Here is a 16,730-nt window from a genome sequence, read left to right on the forward strand (position 1 = left end):
GTGGCTCGGCACTCTCACGAACTAGAGATAAAGACAAGAAAAAAAGCGCAAAACGCAAATAGTGAAGTATGTCAAAAACAATGATTTAGTAAAAAATGGTGAGTATTCTGCGTACATTTAGAACATAGGTTATTAGCATTTACGTGTATCAATACACGAAATTACCACACAGCAATCGTCAGGGTGGATGATTTGAAGGATGTAGCTCTGGTAAATCATCTCCTGCTGATTCTAGATGTCATCTGCAGCAGTCACGGTGACAGCAACCTGTGGTCAACATCCAAATATTCCGTGGAGTGAAGATGGAAGAAATCACTGGATCGTCTGCCTTGCCTTTCACACTCAGCGTGCGTTGCAAGTATAGTTCATGCAGTCACTACATAAGTAGCACGAATAAGCGAGGAAATGTTCCCAAACACAGTCAAACTGACCGGCACTCGAGTGCCGGTCAGTTTGACTGTGTTTGGGAACATTTCCTCGCTTATTCGTGCTACTTATGTAGTGACTACATGAACTATACTTAAAAAATGATAAACAAAACATGCAACCTGGGGTGCTCCTTTAAATTTACCTTTAGAATAGGGGTTAGTGTGTTTATCTTCTTGTTAATCCAATCTCTGTTGTTGAGTGGGACTGCACCTATATTTACCTCCCCTGTTTTCAGCAGGAATGTTACCTGCTGAACCAATTGGAATTTAAGTATCATTGTCAAGGGAGACCAGGCAAAATACACCCCTTTACCAGGATCGTTTAATCGAGCAAAACGAGTGATGAAATAAATTGTAATTTATTCACTTAAATAGGCAAACACACAATGTTACACAAAATAAAAAAGAAAGACACACTTACTTTGGGACTGTGATACTTCAGCATAGCAACTGGGCATGTCCGACAAACACCAGCTTCACCCACTTGTCATGCAAGGTCTCCTGCCGGCTCAGTGCCGCAAAGTCTGGGGCAGGTGACAACCCGCCAGGATGGCTTTTTGAAGTTGCTTCCTTTCCCCTTCTTGCTAACAAATGGTTTGACACTTCCATATCCTGGATTGCCTTTGAATCTTAGAGGGCGGAGTAGCCACTCTGTCTCCCATGCAAATTGATATTTACCCATACTGGATGACCCCCCTCTGAACATTACTTTAATAAAAATATAAAGCTTGGGAACTTTCATATTTACCCCACAGTTCATTCACAGATTACAGCATATATACGTATTAATGTAAACCTTTAATAAAATATACTTTTCCCTGTGTCTGATGTTTTGTGTAAAACTGTATACGTTTCTCTCTCTGGTGGCAGGGATAGAATAAGATGAATATACTCCCTCACCCTATTAACCTTATACCTGGCCACACTACAGAAACTAACTTTAATGTTTTACACACAATACTAGCCCTTATAGCTTTATAACTTAGCTGGGCATCTACCTGGGCAACCCCCCTTATATACAGGGATACATTAACCCCTCATGTCCCATTTACCTGTCCCGTCTGTGCGGAAGTAGGAACCCTGGTGGTGAGTCGCAATAACGTTCCCAGGATTAGAGTTTGACCGGAGCAATGTGCTTTAACATGCCCGAGAATCTCACTTGATTCCCGGATAGGTTTTTGGGGTATCCTATAACTCTGGGCCCCCCGATAAATAGCCACATTCTGTAAAGACTTTCTCCGACAAACCCACCCTGAAACTTACCGCCTAGAAATCTCCTGGTCCTAGCACCTTGGGAAAGGAACAAATATAAAAAATCTTTATTGTCGCATAATTTGCACATCTGCCCTGGTCCCTGTGTACTGTATATGTCTCTCACTGAGGGGGACAGTGTGCTCATGTATCTCACTGAGGGGGACAGTGTGCTCATATCTCTCACTGAGGGGGACAGTGTGCTCATGTCTCTCACTGAGGGGGACAGTGTGCTCATGTCTCAATCCACTCTCCCCCCTCCTCAGGATTCCTCACATCCATCCTGATCTCTCTGGATGATCGCTTCCTGTACTTCAATAACTGGCTACACGGTGACATCAGACAGTATGACATCACAGACATGAGTCACCCCAAACTGGTGGGGCAGGTGAGTTGGAGGGGCAGGAGGAGAGCAGGTATGTCCCCCCTCCCCCACCCCGCCCCAAATGTACATCTATTGCTTTAGAGATATAACAAAATGCAACAAAATAGTCAATATCCCAACATTTAACACAGGGAAGTTAACAAGACAATAGATATAATATCAAACAGGTTTCACATCTTAAATATCACATGATGTGTCTGTGGAGTTAAAATTGGAGTTGACTTGGAGGTGAAGAATACAAGGGGAACTGGACTTTGCGCTTCATCATCAACCCAGCAACTGGGAGAACCTGGCTCTCTCAATGCTCTGACCATATTGTCACATCTATAGGCTAACATTGTAAGGTGCTGTGTGACCTGCAGTGCTACACTGCCCTCCCAGGCCTGGTTTATACACCTGCTCTCTTACCTCCTACTCCTTCAATACCTGGGACCACTCACCTCTTACCTCTCCCTGCATCTAATTATACCCTCCCAGGCCTGGTTTATACACTTGCTCTCTCACCTACTTCTCATCTCCTCCAATACCTAGGACCTCTCCTCTCTTACCTCTCTCCCTGCATCTCATTATACCCTCCCAGGCCTGGTTTATACACCTCTCTCTCTCACCTACTCCTCATCTCCTCCAATACCTGGGACCTCTCTCCCCTACCTGCCTCCCTGTATCTCATTATACCCTCAGGCCTGATTTATACACCTGCTCTCCCACCTACTCCTCATCTCCTCCAATACCTGGGACCTCTCTCCCCTACCTGCCTCCCTGTATCTCATTATACCATCCCAGGCCTGATTTATACACCTGCTCTCTCACCTCCTACTCCTCCTCTCCAATACCTGGGACCTCCCTCCCCTACCTCTTTTCCTGCATCTCATTATTTTTATGTTTTTATTATGCTTTTACTGCCATTTTAATGCATCCTTTGATTTATATAGCAGGCTTTAGCCCACCTCCCAAGCAGTGCAAGATCTTTACAACACTAGTTTGAGCTGTAAACATAGATAATGTTACCTTAGAAATATATGGATATATTGTAGCTGCTGAGTTACACTGACCTGAAGGATTGATTAAAGCTGAAAGGCGGCCATTATTTTAGGCACACAATCCGTATTTTGACAGATGTATAACAGGAGCGCCAAACGATTACCAGTTTAGGTGAGAATGTAGAATTACACATTGTCACAGGCTTTACATGTACAAATAAGAAAGCAAAGGTTGGATCTGTATTGCTGCTATATATACTAGTAGTCAATAGCAGGTGGGCTAGAAATGTAAAATTAGGGTAAGGTGAAAATGACTCAAAAGGTAAGATAAATTAAGTATACAAAAGGAGTCAATGCACGAGAGAGAGAGACAGCAACAGCGAGAGAGACAGCGACAGCGAGAGACAGCGAGAGACTGCAAGAGAGAGACAGCAGAGAGACAGCGAGAGAGACAGCGAGAGCGAGAAAGAGACAGCATATGTATATTATCAGTTGACCCAACCCTTGTGTTACAGACCGGCACTCTCCCGTGGTTTAGCAGTCTCACCCCACTCTCTCGGTCCTGCACTCTCGCTCACCCTGTCTCTGCTCCGTCTTCTCCCCCTTTCTCACAGGCCTTTCTAGGGGGCAGCATTGTTAAAGGGGGCAAAGTGACTGTGCTGCAAGATACGGAACTAACATCCCAGCCGGACCCTCTGGTGCTGAAGGTGAGCCCACAAAACCTGCCCCCAAACATCCCCATGTCATTACAGTAACGGGGCTTTCCTTGTCTCTCTAATGCAAGCTTTCAGCATTTCCGCTGCCCCTCCATATATCTCCTCTCTCTCTGCTCAGGGCTGTCTCATGTCTGCCCCTCCTCATATCTAATCTCTCCTCTGTCTCCCTGCTCAGGGCTGTCTCATTTCTGCCGCTCCTCATATCTAATCTCTCCTCTCTCTCTGCTCAGGACTGTCTCATTTCTGCCCCTCCTCATATCTAATCTCTCCTCTGTCTCTGCTCAGGGCTGTCTCATTTCTGCTCCTCCTCATATCTAATCTCTCCTCTCTCTCTGCTCAGGACTGTCTCATTTCTGCCCCTCCTCATATCTAATCTCTCCTCTCTCTCTGCTCAGGACTGTCTCATTTCTGCTCCTCCTCATATCTAATCTCTCTCTGTGTCTGCTCAGGGCTGTCTCATTTCTGTCCCTCCTCATATCTAATCTCTCCTCTCTCTCTGCTCAGCGCTGTCTCTTTCCTGTCCCTTGCTCTCTCCCCATCTCCCACTCTGAAAGAAAGCCCCCCTTCCAAGCGACGCACCTCAGCAGACCTCCTAAGGCTGCGGACAATGTACCTGAGTCAATGTGCAAGACCGTAGTGCGCGCGCGTGTGCATGTAGGAGATGGTGCTGCAGAAACGTGGGCAGACAAATAAATTAGATTTTTCGGTGCGACGGCCAGTCACGTGCGCGGTTCAGGCCAATAAGGACGAACTGCTCACGTGACGTCACTCCCAGGCCCTGTCCCCCGTCTTGCGCTCCGTCTACTACACTACAGGCCAACAATCGCAGGAGAGGTAAGCGTGCGTGACATCACGCGCTTGGTCGCTCGCGCTTACTGTGTATGCAGCCTTAGAGCTGTCACCGTAATGTGCCCCCCCCCCTCTGTGTATCTGCCAGGGGAAGAAGATTACTGGGGGGCCTCAGATGATGCAGCTCAGCCTGGATGGGAAGAGAGTGTATGTTACAACCTCTCTCTTCAGCACCTGGGACAAGCAGTTCTACCCGGACATGGTCAAGTAAGATCCCCCCCACCCTTTGTGTCTGTATTATATAATAATAATAATAATAATAATAATAACCCTTTGTGTCAGTAATAATAATAATATTAATAATAATAATAATAATAATAACCCTGTGTGTCAGTAATAATAATAATATTAATAATAATAATAATAATAATAACCCTGTGTGTCTGTATTATATAATAATAATAATAATAATAACCCTGTGTGTCTGTATTATATAATAATAATAATAATAATAATAACCCTGTGTGTCAGTAATAATAATAATAATAACCCTGTGTGTCTGTGTATTATATAATAATAATAATAATAATAATAATAATAATAATAATAACCCTGTGTCAGTAATAATAATAATAATAATAATAATAATAATAACCCTGTGTGTCTGTGTATTATATAATAATAATAATAATAACCCTGTGTGTCAGTGTATTATATAATAATAATAATAATAATAATAATAATAATAATAACTGTGTGTCAGTGCATAATGTAATAATAATAACCCTGTGTGTCAGTAACAATAATAATAATAATAATCTATGTGTCAGTATAATAATAATAACCCTGTGTGTCTGTGTATAATAATATAATAATAATAACCCTGTGTGTCTGTGTATAATATAATAATAATAATAATAATAACCCTTTGTCTGTGTATAATATAATAATAATAACCCTTTGTCTGTGTATAATATAATAATAATAACCGTGTGTCTGTGTATAATATAATAATAACAAACCTGTGTGTCTGTGTATAATATAATAATAATAATAATAATAACCCTGTGTGTCTGTGTATAATATAATAATATTAATAATAATAATAACCCTTTGTGTCTGGGTATAATAATATAATAATAATAATAATAACCCTGTGTGTCTGTGTATAATAATATAATAATAATAATAACCCTTTGTCTGTGTATAATAATATAATAATAATAACCCTTTGTCTGTGTATAATATAATAATAATAATAATAATAATAATAATAACCCTGTGTGTCTGTGTATAATATAACAATAATAATAATAATATTAATAATAATAACCCTGTGTGTCTGTGTATAATATAATAATAACCCTGTGTGTCAGTGTATAATATATTATTAATAATAATAATAACCCTGTGTGTCAGTGTATAATATAATAATAATAATGATAACCCTGTGTGTCTTTGTATAATAATAATAATAACTCTGTCAGTGTATACAGGCATACCCCGGTTTAAGGACACTCACTTTAAGTACACTTGCGAGTAAGTACATATCGCCCAATAGGCAAACGGCAGCTCACGCATGCACCTGTCAGCACGTCCTGAACAGCAATACCGGCTCCCTACTGCACCGAAGCTGTGCGCAAGCGGGGAGGCCATAGAGACTGTTACACATGTGTTATTTACATCAGTTATGCACGTATATGACGATTGCAGTACAGTACATGCATCGATAAGTGGGAAAAGGTAGTGCTTCACTTTAAGTACATTTTCGCTTTACATACATGCTCCGGTCCCATTGCGTACGTTAATGCGGGATATGTAATATAATGATAATAATAATAATAAAACCCTGTGTGTAGCACTTATGCTCACCACAAGTAGAAAAATAAGGCAGTGCACTGCCCAAAGTAACAGAAGGAGGCTCACGTTTTTAAGCAACAAAAAATAGATTTATTACATAAAAAGTGGACAAAAGGGTCCCCCCTAGGCCACACCTTGATAAATGGCATTTTTGCCTGAAACTAGTTGGTGGACCCCTGCTGTGGCCTAGGGGGGACCATTTTGTCCACTTTTTATGTAATAAATCTATTTTTTGTTGCTTAAAACCGTGAGCCTCCTTCTGTTACTTTGGGCAGTGCACTGCCTTATTTTCCTACTTGTTCCTGCCATCACCTGGGAGATTGCACGCCTATGAAGATTCTGAGATTGGATACTCCAGGAGAAACTGAGTGAGTTCACTTTGTGGGTCGCTGTACCCCTTTTTTCTCTGATATAAGGGACGTTGGTCTGTACTATTTATTTATGGTGCCGCTGGCATTAGGTACCAGTCCCCTAACCCTATTAGGGCTTCGTTATGCTATATGCTTACATTGAAGGAGTTTATCCTAAACCTCAGTTTATTATGCCAAACAGGACTTGGTTTTTCTGATGCACTGGCTTTCTACACAACCTATGCTCACCACAAACCTGGACCGGACCGCGGGGCTGAGGTGGGGATGTGAAAATACCGACCTTAGACCACGAAGCCGGGTCCGGGTTGCGTACTCCATAGTCGTGCGGAGCCGGGTCAGGATTGGAGAAGACAGAATAGTCCCTAGGCAAGCCGGGGTCAAGGCAGGAGGCACAGGAGCAAAGGCCGAGGTCACAGGCAAAAATTCAGCAACAGGAAAGACTTCAGTGAAGGCGCTTCAGCGTAGTTGCTGCAGCGCAGTGGGTACAGGAACGGGGAACAGGAACAGGGTGGAAGGAAGGGCACGGGAAAAGTAGGAGTGCAGACACGCCACAGGAAACACTGAGGAACAGTGTAGCCGCTTCAGCGCAGCAAAGTCTGCCAGGAACTAGGAGAAAAGGACAAGGCACTAGATGGCCAAGTCAGGCCAAACAGAGCTGCTTGTGGCAAGCACAGTTACTTGGAGAAAGAATTATGTTCAGCAACTTCCTGGGGGGAAGGGCAACAGCTAAATAGCACCGGCAGCCAATGGGACCAGAGCTGCATAGGAGCCAGCAACAGGCAGGCTGCAGAGTAACACCAAGAGCAGGTGATTCTGATTGCAGGTTCAGGGAGGGATTTGTCTGGAAGCTCTAAAGCACTGTAAGAATGAGTTCCAGCCAAACCCAGGAGCATATCCCTTACAGTATCCCCTTCTTCAGGAAGAACTCCAGGCGAGCAGGGGCAGGATTCCTTACAGTGTGTCAGTGTATATAATAATAATAATAATAATAATAATATTATTATTATTAATAGTAACCCTGTGTGCCAGTGTATAATAAAATAATAATAATAATAATAGTAACCCTGTGTGTCAGTGTGTAATATAATAATAATAATAATAATAATAATAATAATAATAGCCCTGTGTGTCTGTGTATAATATAATAATAATAATAATAATAATAATAATAATAACCATGTGTCATAGTGTATAATAATAATAATAATAATAATAATAATAATAACAACCCTGTGTGTCAGTGTATAATATAATAATAATAATAATAATAACCCTGTGTGTCAGTGTATAATATAATAATAATAATAATAACAATAATAATAATAACAACCCTGTTTGTCTGTGTATAATATAATAATAATAATAATAATAACAATAACCCTGTTTCAATGTATAATATAATAATAATAATAACCCTGTTTCAGTGTATAATATAATAATAATAACCATGTGTGTCAGTGTATAATATAATAATAATAATAATAATAACAATAATAATAATAATAATAACCCTGTGTGTCAGTGTATAATATAATAATAATAATAATAATAATAACAATAATAATAACAACCCTGTGTGTCTGTGTATAATATAATAATAATAATAACCCTGTTTCAATGTATAATATAATAATAATAACAACCCTGTTTCAGTGTATATTATAATAATAATAACCCTGTTTCAGTGTATAATATAATAATAATAACCATGTGTGTCAGTGTATAATATAATAATAATAATAATAATAATAATAATAATAATAATAATAATAATAATAATAATAATAATAATAACCGTGTGTCAATGTATAATATAATAATAATAATAATAACCGTGTGTCAATGTATAATATAATAATAATAACCCTGTGTGTCTGTGTATAATATAATAATAATAATAATAATAATAATAATAATAATGTGTGTTAGTGTATAATATAATAATAATAATAATAACCCTGTGTCAGTGTATAAAATAATAATAATAATATTAATAATAATAATAACCCTGTGTGTTTGTTAGAGCAGGGGTGCGCAAAGTGGGGGGGGGTACACGATTTTCTGGGGGGGGCACGCCAGTTACAGAGGGCCCGCGCTCTCACCCAAGGTATTTAAAATCAATGCCGGGGATCGCGTGAGGCCTCTGTAACTTTTACTTACCTTCCCTTCCAGCGACGCATTTCCATGGCAACCCAGCACCAAATGACATCCCAGGGTCGTGTGACATCACGTTGCCATGGCAACTTGGCATAACATGACCCTGCAATGTCATTTGACGCTGGAGGGGGGGCGTGAGCCGGAGGGTAGAGGAGACGGGGGGCCGCATGTTAAAAACTTTGTGCACCCCTGTGTTAGTGTATAGAATAATCATGGCCACCGACATGTTTCTCTGGTCTCAGGAGTAGGATTTCCATCGGGGGCACCCCCCATGTCGGTGACCTTGTGAGACCCTCCTCTTTCTCTTGCACTCCCCCCTTCTCACACACTATTGTTCTGGGCACAGAGTTATGATAATATAGGGTTACATTAAATGAACAGCAGTTATACATTATATTATACATGACATTATATTAGCTGTACCTGGCGTAACATACACCAATCTAGCAGATCTTAAAAGTTATTAATGAAACATCACTCTTTGTTTTCACCCCTCCGTGTGATGCTTTGCTGTCTCTTGTCCCCTCTTCCCCACTTTACTCCCTACTCCATCATGCCCTGCTTCTCTTTGCACTCCCTGCCTTACAGTGTCTGCTCCTCTATGTGCAACCTACACTCCCTCCTCTCCTACTCATATAATCTGTCTCCTCCTCTGCTTGCTGTCTGTTTCCTCCTCCTGCTCACCTTGCTGTCTCTCCTCTCTTTGCACTCGCTCCTGTCCCATGTATTTCAGATTGTTTGTCTGTGTGGCAAGTCAGCCACTGGGTGTTGTAATTGATAGGCTATATATCTGGCAGATGACATAATACTGGTGACAGCATAATGGGTTGCAGACATCCTTATATATATATATATTTATTTAAAGACATTGCATTGACAGTAAGGCTAAGTCCCCGCTAGCGCTGAGCGGGTGGCGCATGCGGCGGGGACTCACATATATAGATATATGTAAGTCCCCGCTCACGTGGTGTGCGCGGTGCTCGTGCGCGGGCACACACGCTAACCCGCGATCGGCATTTACCAAAACAAAAAACTATACTTCCCCGTGCGCTCAGCTGGTCCGCAATGCCGCCCCCCTTTGCACTTGCGTAAATCGGAGGACACCCGGCGCTCATGCTTGGAGCGCTCTCCAAGTATGAGTGAGCTCAGCGCCAGCGGGGACTTAGCCTTAGTCCTCGGGCATGGTGCCTCAGGCCGCGCTGATCTGCGCTCCTGCTCTGCCTCGCCTGCTCAAACAGGAGCTTTTTTGCGTCCTGGAAGGCGAGGCAGTGAGCACGCTTTGGGGGCGGGGCGAAGTTGGAGCGGAGGCGTGGCGGGAGGCGGGGCTAGTCCCTCACTCCCATTGGCTGTTTTCGGTCACGTGACCGCTCCTCCGCTCCCCTCAGCGACGAAATTCAAGCAAGCCTGTCTCCTCAAAATATCTGAGCCTCCGCACGCATGCGGAAGCGGCTGTTAAAGCCGCGCTGATGACAGATGTAGGGGTAAGTGCATCTGCTCAGTGCGGCTCAGCACGGCCTACTGTACTATGTCCCAGGCCTTATAGAGACAATTTATGTTATGGTATGGGCGCATGTAACAGTTACAGACAAGGGTAAAATGTGAGACAGCTGAAGTCTTGAAAGAACTTAGCCTGGTGGCAGCTGTGAGAGTCTCTGGTAGGTTGTTTCAGGTGTGCACACTTAAAATGGATACACTGGGTCACTTTCTCTCCTATCCCTGTATAGTACATACAATGTGTCACCTTTCTGTCCTGTTGCCCTGTCCCTGTATAGTACATACAACGTGTCACTTCTCTCCTCTCTCTCAGGGAGGGCTCAGTCATGATGCAGATTGACGTGGATACAGAGGATGGTGGCCTGAAGGTCAACCCAAACTTCCTCGTGGATTTCGGGAAGGAGCCGGACGGTCCCGTCCTGGCTCACGAGTTACGCTACCCAGGGGGGGACTGCACCTCCGAGATCTGGCTATAGGGGCCATGTTTAATGAGAGATCCACATGACAGACCACGTAATGTCCACGTGCCATAATTCATCCCATAATTTAGCTAGAACCGCCGCTATTGTACACCTCTCACCTCTTTCCACACACGTGGTGGCTGCATGTCTCCTCTGATTGTATTTCTCCTGGGATCCAGCTATTGATGCAGACCTGCTATGAACAGTAAATGGTTTCCTCTTCCAATAACACATTTATTGTGTGATCATTAATAGTTCCTTCATTAGGAAACACCAAAATAATGCAATAACTGAAAGCCGTGCAGCAACCAGCAAATAATTCAACGTACACCAGTCCCTGCGAAACCCGGCCTGTAAATGTGTCTGACCCGGAATGTGCTTTAGATACTGGTGTGCAATGTCAGCAGATTATGTGCTATTAATGTAAGTTACTTTCCCCAGACTTTCTGTCTGTTTGCATCATAAACCTTCGTCATTACAAGACAAACATATACATTTATAGGTGCACTTTCATACATACCTCCTCTGCCTGGGCATAGGTGCCGTGTATGTTCCAGTGTCTGCTGCCAGATGGAATCTCCTGAGCAGAGCGTTCCATTGCCTATCAACTGCTCCGAGACACGGAAGCCTCAGCCAATGAGAACAGCCGCATATGAGAGGGATACATGATACTGCTTTATTCTGCTTCATTTTTCTGAGGTCTGAAACCTACAATATTAAAGAACTTTTCAAATAATTTTTTCCCCTTTTAACCATAGAATTAGGTTTTAATTGTGACTTGTGTTCCTTTCTACTTACAACGCAAATGTTGTTTTGAAATTGAATTATTAAACTTTCTGCAGCCGCATCATCGCAAAGAAGTTTGTTAGAACGCACTGCACCATTATCTCTTTGGGACGGTGTCAGATGTAAGAATCTTGTACCCCAGGTTTCCGACGCACATTGTCGGCCTGGGAGTGACGCTATTGAAAGGGGGAAATAATGACACAATTTGAGTTGTTTATTCGCACATGAATGCATTGTAATGATTTTGGTGATACCCTACTGCAGGATCATTAGCTCAGCGGCAGCCTAATTACACTGCACAGCTGAGAATATCAGCCCCTGCGGGCGCTAATCAGAACTGTTCCGTGTTCTTCCATCTGATTGTATTGTTCTCGCCTCGCAGCTTCTGAAATAAACATTCCTGCCACCTTCAGTCTCAGACATTCATTGTTTGTGGAACTCACCAACGTCTCACTGTTCTCGCCTCGCAGCTTCTGAAATAAACATTCCTGCCACCTTCAGTCTCAGACATTCATTGTTTGTGGAACTCACCAACGTCTCACTGGCCCTCGTGGCAGTACGGGGGTTATTACACAGCACCACGTGGCTGCACTTAGATGTATGATTCAATTTGTTTTTAAATCTGTTTGTATTTTTGTACCTAACGCCTACCTTGCCGCTTTTTAAATCAAATAAAGATTTGCTATTGATTGACTTCAGAATATTACAACATTGTTGTCCTCTGGCTGCTAAGGGGTTAACCATAACCGATCCCAGCTCGAGGTGTATATACACCGTGTTCTATAGCACAGATCCCCAGTACAGCCTTATAATGGGCATAGCCCCGATACACTGTAACAGCCTCCGGGTTATAGCACTTCTGGCTTTGGTAAAATGTTTCCATACAAGTTTATAGGTGAAGCAAATTCTTCTGCCCAGTAAAACAGTTCTATGGGAATAAGTATAACTATGAAGGATAATGAGAGACAGGGGGTGCCCAATGCTGCATCCAATTGACAAAACATATAAAGTAAAATACTTCAATAATAATAATTGGTTATTTAGTTAACCCTTTGGCCAAAGGCGTCATAAGCCTGCATACCAACGTCAAGGTATAACCAAAATAATGCAGGTCCTACACTACACTGTGAACCCTTCCTTTTACCTCTGTGAGAGGGGAATGACCATAATGGGTCTTGTTCCTGCAGCAAGTGAAATGACCTTCCAAGTTAAAAGGGTGAAGGAGGAGGAGTGAGCTCTGGGGGGAGGTGCCACAGCCTCCAAAGAGACATAGGTTAACACAGATTCCCAGCAAGCTCAAACTCCCACACCCACCACAAAGTGAATATATATTTATGTCAACCAGAGAGCTACTGAGCGTGGCAATTGTATATAACAAGAGACAGGGGGTGCCCAATGCTGCATCCAATTGACAAAACATATAAAGTAAAATACTTCAATAATAATAATTGGTTATTTAGTTAACCCTTTGGCCAAAGGTGTCATAAGCCTGCATACCAACGTCAAGGTATAACCAAAATAATGCAGGTCCTACACTACACTGGTGAAGGGTTGTTTGTTTATAGGTAAAGGGTTTCGGACGGTTCGGAATGAACATTTCTTAGCCCTGAAAGCAGAGACAGTATTGGCAGCTCTTAGGGCCTCATGCAGTAAGCGACGATTATGTGAAATCGGCAAGCTTATCGATTAGTCATGTTATTGGCGTTTTTCCCTCTCCGTATGCAGTAAGTGCCGAATACATTCAAAATCAACCAGAAAACAAATCCGCCCACTCTCACGATGATGAGCCGATCACACACAGGTGTATCGGCGTGCGTGGCGGGGTGCTGTTAGGTTGCACAATCACAAATCTTGCTGAATCAGGCGAAACAAGCATGTTTTTGATTGCGCGCCATATTTAAAGGCAACGTGTACTGCTAATCATTCTCTGTGTTGTTGGGAGTGAGAGAGAGAGAGAGACGCACAGAGCTGGACGATTGAAGATTTGCATATTGACTGAGAGACTTGTTGTGTATTGGGTGAGCTTTGTCCTTTGTTGTTTTGTTTACATCTTTGTCTTGTTTTATATGTGGAAGTGGGTCGTGTGATTGCCTGTACATTTCTTGTCTGTTTTTTGTGAGTGCTGGAAGTATGCCCGCAAAGCGTGGGAAGAGTGATGCTGGTGGGAGTGGGAGTGCTACTCGTGGGAGTACGCGTCGGAGTGAACGTTCTGTTCAGGGGAGTGATGTTGCTGGTGCACCGAGTGGTGTTGCTGGGAGTGGGAGTGCTGTTGCTAGGAGTGGGAGTGCTGGTGCTGGGAGTGCTGCTGGTGGCGCAGTTGCTGATGGGGTGTCTGGTGGTGGCGTGCTTGCTGGTGGCCAGCTTTTGGAGGCTCTTCCATTGGAAGAAGGAGAGTCCAGTCAGCACCAGCCAAGCTCTGACCCTAAACCTGCTCGGAAAAAACGTGTGGAGAAGCCACGTAATCCTCGCTTCAATGACCAGGAAAATAGGGCTCTTGTCACTGGCATTCTGGAGCACTATGACAGTCTCTATGGACATTTAGTAGGTAAGTGTAACTTTACATTTATTATTCAAATACATGTGATCCTAGGTCATCTGAGTTTTGTTCATATGCAAATATGGGTACACAATATCTTTCTATGTTCATTAGTGTGGAAACACAGCTTTTTATCATGCCTTACAAGGACAAATAAACACAGGCGGTCAATTTGCCAGAACTGCATACAATATGAATGCAACCTTGCTTACATGTATAGGTTTAGTAGTGAATGCTCATGTGCTGCACATATTACACATAAAACAGCATGTTTGCTATCTCTTGGAACAGCTAGCAGTGTAGGAAACTGGTGCTTATATTATTATTAATTTACCTCATATCTTTTATATGTTTTTCAAGGGCGGACAAGTGCAGCAAGCAAAAAAGAAATGTGGGACACAATAGTCATTGGTGTCAATGCCTGTGGGAATAGTGTCAGGGACAAGTATCATTGTCGGAAAAGATTTGATGATATTAGGTCCAAATTGAAAAGAAAATACAAGACCAACGCGTGCATGCTACTGGCACTGGAGGTGGGCCCACACCACAACGTCTCATATTGACTCCATTGGAGGAGCTGCTTCGGCCAAAATTACTTACCGTCGTCGTGGAAGGCTTGGCTGGTGACCGTGACATTGGAATTTATCCGTCACAATTTCCAGCAGGTGATAAATATTACTGTACTAGGCGTGTCGTTGCTTACAGTTATTTTGCATATTTACACTGCTTTTTATACTGTCTTCACAATATAAGCATACCTGCATCTATATATGTATATGTCTGATTCTGTATATATATATATCTCAAAATAGACATATATGTAGTAGTCCTACTAAAAGCAGTAACTAATATAGCACGTGCCATTGCGTGCTCATTTACATGTGAATTCCCAAAATGCATAGCTGCAGTGGAAGCAATTGATGGTGGGCGAAGATGGGGAACAACAGGGTAGTACACATGTGTAACACATGTTCATGAGAAATTATTAGTAGCTACAGGTACAGAACAGAAATATGTATCATATTATTGTGTATTTTATTGATTTTACTCCGACAAACATGACATTACTGCCTATTTTAAGCATGCATCAAAGAAATTGCATGTAACGGCCTACAAACATCACTGGCACTAACACATCTATAGTTGCTTATGAAAAGGTCCATTTTTGCTTTATGTCATATACAGACAGCATAATGAGGCACACGTATCATATGTTATGTCATTGTTTTCATAACTTAAACACTGCAGATGACTACTTAGCTCATCTACCATTGTGTTAAAGCAGCTGCAATTAATATCTCATCACAGCATACACTTCAACAGAGGGGGTGGGGTTCAGCACACACACTAATTACAGCCTCATTTCACGGTCAACTTAGTTCACACCATTTGCACCTGTTTCAAGTCATTGAAAGGTGTGGCTGATTAGGCTTTTTGGGGAAGGGAATACCTTTCTTACAACCTGAATAGCACAACTGAAGTTAATCACACTCATTTGAAAGCTTAACTCTAGCTACTAAATGCCCCAACAACTCATTACTTATCAAAGCGTACGTCACACATTAGTTCACTCATATCTATAGTTGAACTACTATGAAAGACACATTATCACACACTGCATGTGTTGTCTTGTTGAGTCACAGCCACATTCAGGTGTGCCACATCTTCGATTAATGTACCACACATATCCTCTACCAAAAACAACACTTTTTGCAATATGACCACCTTCATGATAACCATTGTGAATGGTCATCTCATGATAGTTATGTACATTATGATACTGATATCACTACACAACATATGATTTTTAGGTACAAATTTAATGTATTTTTCCTCACGCATTACTGCAGAACCATAGTATGTTGTATGTTAGGGAACTCAAAAGTTCTAAGTACACAGGCATGTACATTGTTATTACAACTATTTATGTTCACTTTCACACACACATTTTGGGTTAAGGAAATGATGCTGTTAGATACTCATAAATACAGAACATACAATAACTGTTTGTTCAATATTTACACATGTAAATGTAAAACTTATGTTATTGTTATATATAGTTGCCCCTGGAGGACATGTGTCACCTGAGATGGAACAAGTGTCTTCACCTGGGTCAGCCAGCTCAACACTACTAGAAGGTGAGTGTATCATTTGCTGGCCATATAATATGTGCTCTTCTATATGTTATGTTGTCATGTGCATTATTTGTTTTGCACATCTTCTTTAAATAGGATTACTTAGTGTCAGTGAAAATTAAGTGTAAGGCAACATGTATTGTGTTAGTGATGTTAATTATCATGTAGGACTTCTGAGTTTAGAGCAACTTTTCATTCATTCATATTTCATACTGAGTCCAAACATTATTCGTAAGTCAAGGTAGTTTTTAATGAGGTTATAAAACGTATGCTAACATGTTAGGTGTTACTTAGGACACAGTACAATTACATAGTAACACAGCATACATTAACATGCCATTTAATAATGTGTACATTTCTTTTTAGAACATCATGGTGATG

At 41.8% G+C, this 16,730-nt stretch overlaps 1 protein-coding gene across 2 annotated transcripts in view; it reads left to right on the forward strand.

Moving 5' to 3' along the window:
• The window catches only part of LOC142499125 (methanethiol oxidase-like), a 63,501-nt gene extending 51,411 nt beyond the window's left edge, over nt 1-12,090 (forward strand). Inside the window, exons 9-12 of one of the 2 annotated variants that reach the window (XM_075608063.1) lie at nt 1,946-2,067; nt 3,659-3,751; nt 4,698-4,816; nt 10,745-12,090. In XM_075608063.1, the coding sequence (XP_075464178.1) occupies nt 1,946-2,067; nt 3,659-3,751; nt 4,698-4,816; nt 10,745-10,907 (497 nt within the window). In that variant the 3' untranslated portion in view covers nt 10,908-12,090. The remainder of the gene's footprint in view (nt 1-1,945; nt 2,068-3,658; nt 3,752-4,697; nt 4,817-10,744) is intronic. The other variant, XM_075608064.1, reaches the window with a different exon arrangement.
• The last annotated feature ends 4,640 nt before the right edge of the window (nt 12,091-16,730 follow it).

Source organism: Ascaphus truei, chromosome 7, assembly GCF_040206685.1.
Source record: "Ascaphus truei isolate aAscTru1 chromosome 7, aAscTru1.hap1, whole genome shotgun sequence".
NCBI classification, from domain to species: domain Eukaryota; kingdom Metazoa; phylum Chordata; class Amphibia; order Anura; family Ascaphidae; genus Ascaphus; species Ascaphus truei.